This window comes from Triticum aestivum, chromosome 2A, assembly GCF_018294505.1.
Source record: "Triticum aestivum cultivar Chinese Spring chromosome 2A, IWGSC CS RefSeq v2.1, whole genome shotgun sequence".
Taxonomy (NCBI): domain Eukaryota; kingdom Viridiplantae; phylum Streptophyta; class Magnoliopsida; order Poales; family Poaceae; genus Triticum; species Triticum aestivum.
The window spans coordinates 584,321,540-584,328,329 of NC_057797.1; the positions used below are offsets into that span (position 1 = coordinate 584,321,540).

The 6,790-nt window shown below is 49.4% G+C and overlaps 1 protein-coding gene across 1 annotated transcript; it reads left to right on the forward strand.

Moving 5' to 3' along the window:
• The first annotated feature begins 619 nt into the window (after nucleotides 1-619).
• LOC123185631 (BAG family molecular chaperone regulator 1) lies at nucleotides 620-2,399 on the forward strand. Its single transcript, XM_044597483.1, has 2 exons — nucleotides 620-984; nucleotides 1,707-2,399. Exons 1-2 carry the CDS (start codon nucleotides 702-704, stop codon nucleotides 1,934-1,936), a joined length of 513 nt encoding a protein of 170 aa, XP_044453418.1. The 5' UTR covers nucleotides 620-701; the 3' UTR covers nucleotides 1,937-2,399.
• The last annotated feature ends 4,391 nt before the right edge of the window (nucleotides 2,400-6,790 follow it).

Here is a 6,790-nt window from a genome sequence, read left to right on the forward strand (position 1 = left end):
AGCGCAGAGCAGCAAAGCCTCGCCGCCACCTTCACCGGCAGCCGCGCCGGCGAGAGCCTCGGGTGGCGGCGGGGCGGGGAAGGGGGAGGAAGGGGACGGAGAGGCTAGGGTTAGGTCGCTCTCGTGTCGCCCGTGAGGGGCGACGCGGGAGCCGCGGGGCCTGATGTTGCCAGTTAAATTTGACTAGTCCGATTGTAGATGCATGGACACACTGATACGTGCGTAGACTATTGACAAATTTCGTTGGCCCACGCATCAGTGACAGTCTGAAACGATCTCGTTGCGACATTGAGTTAACGCGGGCCATGTGTGATGTGTCAGCGCCGTGGTTTCACGGAAGCTCTCGATCGGACTAATAATATAAGCTTTGTTTTTCTTCTGTCGGGAAACTATATCCTTTCACAAGTTGTTTCTCCTTTTGAGAGCCTGGCCTGCCGCTTTGGACTGTGCCAAGTTCGCCTGTCCCAGTGTCCCCTTCGTTGACGCCTTTCACAAACAGCCGCACGCTTCCAAAGCTTGTCCTGTTGCTTTGCATGCCACCCCCTTAATCTGCCTCCCTATAGCTGCTAGCTCGCCTTCTATATATACACGGCAAAGCCCTGTTCCTACAACCACCACCAGGCACCAGCTCAACTGCGCCTCACCACCAACTGCAAGGAACATCACAATTATCCGGGAAAGATTAGGTGCCATTTGCGACGATGATGAAGCTGAGGTGCCCCAACCCCAAGAGGCTCTTCAGGAGGAGCTCCTCCAAGATCAGCAGGTCTAGTAGCAGCTGCAGCAGCAGCAGCGACAACGGCAGCGATGCCTTCTGTGGCATCGGTGGCGGCGGCGGCAGCGGGGAGATCGAGTGGGAGGTGCGGCCGGGGGGCATGCTGGTGCAGAGGAGGGACGGGAGGGGCGACGTCGAGATCATCACAGTCAGGGTGGCCACTGGCTACTCCTGGCATGAGGTGTCCGTTGGAGCTACCTGCACTTTTGGTGAGTAACTGTACAATATAGCAAAGCTAACAGAAGTTGATTAGATTTGTTAGAGAATATTTGGGCTTCTCTCATATGCTAAGCGGGTCATCCCATCTTTTTGCTGGATAATGGCTCGAGGAGTGATCGTGGGTGTAGCATGCATAACCTGCAAAATTTCAGACAAGTTAGCATTACTTGGAGTTGAGTAGTGGACCCTCGAGCTCCTGAACCTTATCATGGAGTTGTGAAGATGGATGCATGTCCATTAGCAAGGTCTCCTGGCTTTCAGTAATAAAACTACTGATGGCCAGGGCTGTGCCACCATCTTCTTCCTAGCAGCTCCATCAGTAGAGTAGAGTACTAAGGGGCTGTTTGGATTGTGCTATCTTTGCCATATATTGTCACATAATTTTTGCCACACTTGCCACATTTGCCTTAGTTGAGTTGCTCAAATCATACTGTCATTCGTTGTCCTTGTGATTTTTTTAAAAGAATGCACAGACCTGCTGAATGGAAGGCTTCCTGCCCTGCCAGCGTGCACACGGTGGTTCATAGTTTTTTAGTACAAAGCATAAACTCAATCTGTTTTTTATCATTGAAAAATGTACACACGATGGTTCGAAGTAGGAACATGAGTGGAACTTTCCTCCATCTTGTTTTTCTATGACCGAATATAGTAAATCAAGTACGCTTCATTGGATCAAGGTCTAACATATGTTTTGCAAAATTAATTTGTGCAGGTGAACTGAAGGTGTTAGTGTCCATGGTGACGGGGCTCGAGCCGAGGGAGCAGAGACTGTTGTTCAGGGGCAAGGAGAAGGAGGACAGTGACCACCTCCACATGGTTGGGGTGAGGGACAAGGACAAGGTGCTCCTCCTCGAGGACCCTGCCCTCAAGGACATGAAGCTCCGGGCAGCGCTCGCAGCCCAGGCCGTGCAGAGCCCGTATCAAACTTTTATCAAGGTGTAGGCCGGCCAGCCTTGCCCACCGCGCTAACAGTTATCTAAATCAACCACACTATCAGGCATCAGCTAGTCAGGTCTCACAAGATTGCTAACAAAAAGCATATCTGGAACCTGATACATGGCGTTGTTCGCGGATGCTGATCAGTTCTTAAGTACCACTCCATGGAATGGAAGGGCAAAGACCCTCCTTGTGTGAGAGTTAGAGTACTATCAACTTTTAATTAATTATAATTGCATGGTTGTGCAATTTGTAGCTAGTTGCAAGTTTAAGTCCTTTCTTCTAGATGCTGCAAGGGCCAGCCTCCTCCAGGAATTGCTAGTCTAACTATGGATGTCATGCGTGGTATTATGTTAGATTGGAGAGTGCAATCTTGGATAAAGCCTGTGCCCTGTTGCATAGTGTGGGCTAGATGGAGTACATGCAGTTCTGTTGTGGATGAGATGTATCAATGTACCATGACCCATGAAGTTATGAGACCACATTTTTGTGGTCCTTTTCTCCATTTAGAATTTTTTTCTGGAGTTGGCGCTAGATGTTGACAGTGTTCGCATAGTACCCAAACAACAACAACGGTCCAGTAGTGTATATGGATTTATATGATAACGGGACGTAAACTCAAGTTACTGATGGGCTCGGGACAATTTTACCCAGGATTGGGCCCTTGGGATTCAAGTAACAACCCTAATCTTGCTTGTCCGAAATTATATATATCAACAAGTACAAATTAGGGGTCCACTGACATTGGCACGAAGTCAGTGGAAAATTTGGTGGTCGATCTTGACGGGTTGTCTAAGATTGAATCTAATCTAGGTTAAAACTAACGCTTCGTTTCCGTCATCTTAGGCGTCGTGAAGTCCTCATCCTGGTCTTGGCGTGTGGTTATTTATACCCTCTCTTCGGTCGGTATGATCCCTTCCTATCTTGGTCTCCTAGTTCTGAGCAGCTTGATTCTTTGTGTTGGGGAACACAGTAATTTCAGAAAATTTCCTACACATACGCAAGATCCATCTAGGTGATGCATAGCAACGAGAGGGAAAGAGTGTTGTCCACGTACCCTCGTAGACCGTAAGCGGAAGCGTTATGACAACTCGGTTGATGTAGTCGTACGTCTTCACAATCCGACCGATCCTAGTACCGAAAGTACTGCACCTCCGCGATCTGCACACATTCGGTTCGGTGACGTCCCACGAACTCTCGATCCAGATGAGTGTCGAGGGAGAGCTTTGTCAGCACGACGGCGTGATGACGGTGATGATGAAGTTACCGGCGCAGGGCTTCGCCTAAGCACTACGACAATATGACCAAGGTAGATTATGGTGGAGGGGGGCACCACACATGGCTAAGACAGTTGTCTGTTGTGTGTTCTAGGGTGCCCCCTGCCCCCGTATATAAAGGAGCAAGGGGGAGGCCGGCCGGCCCTAGGGCGCGCCAAGGAGGGGAGGAATCCTCCTCCTACTAGGAGTAGGATTCCTCCTTTCCTAGTCCTACTAGGAGGGGGAAGGAAGGAGTGGGAGAGGGGAAGGAAAGGGGGGGGGGGGGCGCCACCCCCCTCATAGTCCAATTCAGACTCAAGGGGGAGGGGGCGCGCGGACTGCCCTGGCAGCCCCTCTCTCCACTAAGGCCCATCTAGGCCCACTAGTTCCCCCGGCGGGGTTCCGGTAACCCTCCGGCACTCTAGTTTTCTCCGAAGTCATCCGGAACACTTCTGGTGTCCGAATATAGCCGTCCAATATATCAATATTTATGTCTTGATCATTTTGAGACTCCTCGTCATGTCGGTGATCATATCCGGGACTCCAAACTATCTTCGGTACATCAAAACACATAAATTCATAATGCCGATCGTCACCGAACGTTAAGTGTGCGGACCCTACGGGTTCGAGAACTATGTAGACATGACCGAGACTCATCTCTGGTCAATAACCAATGGCGGAACCTGGATGTTCATATTGGTTCGTACATATTCTACGAAGATCTTTATCGGTCAAACCGCATAACAACATACGTTGTTCCCTTTGTCATCGGTATGTTACTTGCCTGAGATTCGATCGTCGGTATCTCAATACCTAGTTCAATCTCGTTACCGACAAGTCTCTTTACTCGTTCCGTAATGCAACATCCCGTAACTAACTTATTAGTCACATTGCTTGCAAGGCTTATAGTGATGTGCATTACCGAGAGGGCCCAGAGATACCTCTCCGATACACGGAGTGACAAATCCTAATCTCGATCTATGCCAACTCAACAAACACCATCGGAGACACCTGTAGAGCATCTTTATAGTCACCCAGTTACGTTGTGACGTTTGATAGCACACTAAGTGTTCCTCCGGTATTCGGGAGTTGCACAATCTCATAGTCATAGGAACATGTATAAGTTATGGAGAAAGCAATAGCAACAAACTAAACGATCATCGTGTCAAGCTAATGGATGGGTCAAGTCAATCACATCATTCTCTAATGATGTGATCCCGTTAATCAAATGATAACTCATGTCTATGGTTTAGGAAACATAACCATATTTGATTAACGAACTAGTCAAGTAGAGGCATACTAGTGACACTTTGTTTGTCTATGTATTCACACATGTACTAAGTTTCCGGTTAATACAATTCTAGCATGAATAATAAACATTTATCATGATATAAGGAAATATAAATAACAACTTTATTATTGCCTCTAGGGCATATTTCCTTCACTTTGTTCGTTGGGGCATGCTCTGCCTCCTTTCGAGGAGTTCGAGGGGTACCTGCCTCGCGTCCTTCCTTGCTAGACGTGAACTTGTTGCGGGGTTGGACTAAATATCTTAGGAAGGACTCCTTGGACTCGTGCGGGGCTAGTCATGGGCTCAATCCCACCACTCACCCACAGAGATCATGTGGTACCCTTATTAGTTGGGTTAGGCTTTGGCACTAATGTGGCGTTGCAGAAGAGGATGTTGTGTAGGATCACCAGGGAGTGGATGGAAGGAGAAAAGGAGGTTTATATGGTGTGTCGGTTCTTGTTGGAGGAGGATCTAGCAATGGTGGTAGAAGCGACATGGAATCTAAAGTTCGAACTGTCCAGTTTTGGGTGAGAAGGAACTCTGCAACGCAACCGCCACAAGTGGCATGTAGGATAGAGTGCTCTTGGAGAAGTAGATGCATAGTCGGTGATACTGCTACCAGTGAGGTGATGGGAGTACAAAAGCCTAGGAGATCTACTCTTAGAACTCGATGCCCATAGCATTGTCGACACTCGTGAAGCGGTGTTAGGTGACTTGCCCTATGTGGGTGTGGAGAGGGTAATCGGGCAGCAAAGTAGTGGTGGCCGACAAGCAGGTGGAGTGGGCTAGTGGGAGTGGTTCTAGCTGGGAGTGAGTAAGGAGGGGGTGCCGCCGGAGTGACCACTGACGCTGACGAGCCATGTTAGTTGATGTGGGTGAAGGGGAGCGTGGGACGGGTGAGGAGAGAGCGGTTGCAAGGCATGGCATCGGTTGCGCCGACACCATGTGTCAGCCCCAAAAACCACTCCGGGGACAACTGCTTGAACCAGTGAGTCGTGGAGCCAAACATTGATACAACAGACAACAAACACAGATGCAAACTAGGGGTGGCTGGACGGCGGACGACGTCTTGGGCAATGGGGGAAGAGGAACAGAGGTAGGTTATGGGGTGTGGCTAGCTGGTTTTAAATAACCAAGGTACGCATGGAGCGGTAGAGGTGTGAATGTGGGTAGCCATAATAGACTTCTCAGACAGTGCGAGAGGGTGAATGCGGATAGGCGGCGGGCCAATCATGTCCGATGTGAATGCGGACGGGCAGATGACTGGTCCAGTCGGGCGTGAATGCATGGAGGGGTTCTAGAGCCAAAAAGCTGGATAGGGTTTTTGGGTGGGTTAGAGGTTTTGGTCCAACGTGATAGACGTCCAAACTCCCCTTGAGCTCCTTCGATTTGGGACCTATCTGTGGGTTTTCGGATGTACGAATAACTCCAACCCGATATGATTATCGACGGTGAAAATGTAAAAAAAAGGACGGCCGAATCACTGGTACTAACTCGTAGGTGGATTTTGGTGTGTGGCTAGCCGGTTTTAAATGTCAGATGGCCATGTTACTAGCCGATTTTTTTTATGAGTAGCCGATTTGATTATCGACGTTGAAAATCTAAGAAAAGAAGGTCGCCTAACATTTCCTGTTTTATAATCTCAGATGGCCATGTATCACATGGACTGGCATGCCTGCGTGGCGCGATATCCTGCACGCCACTCCATGCATGCACCTGCATCATCAGGTCGATGGAGCCACCAGCCAAGATCGCCGCCGCAGACGACGGGCAGGGGAATCCGAATCAATGCAAGGCGCCGGCGGCGTGCATGTGGCTTCGGAGCCTCCGTGTCAAGGAGGCACAGGCTTAGCTCCAGAATAATGTAGATTCCGAGGCACCATGACAAACCAAAGAGCATCGTTGCTACTACTTAGTTTATCCTGCACACGTTCGATAGATCGCTCTGCACATCGTATGCATGTGGGCATGTGGCTGGTGGAGTCCATCCTTGGGAGCTAGTAGTACCAGTAATTATATCACGTAGGACACGAACCGGGAAGATGCTAATGCATGCGTGATGATGAGTTGGGTGATAATCTCGATCGTCTCTAGAGGATCGATGTCGGGTAGCTAGAAAAAAAGGCTGTGCAATTGGGACTTTGGCATGCGTCTACGTAGCTAATTTGATTCGGCCCGGAGGACTATTCCTTTTTACGTACTGTATTATAAGGTTGGTAGTTTTTTCGGTTTCATACCTGACTGACCGGCCGGCCGGCCGGCGGTTAACTGAGCCAGGGCACCTGCATCTGGACTAACCCAACCAAAGCCCCT

What these genes read in the sequence shown, in the direction of transcription:
- LOC123185631 (XM_044597483.1), top strand. Translation starts at nt 702, where the DNA reads ATGATGAAGCTGAGGTGCCCCAACCCCAAGAGGCTCTTCAGGAGGAGC. An exon ending in TGGAGCTACCTGCACTTTTG is followed by an intron (nt 985 to 1,706) that starts GTGAGTAACTGT and finishes TAATTTGTGCAG; the next exon opens with GTGAACTGAAGGTGTTAGTG.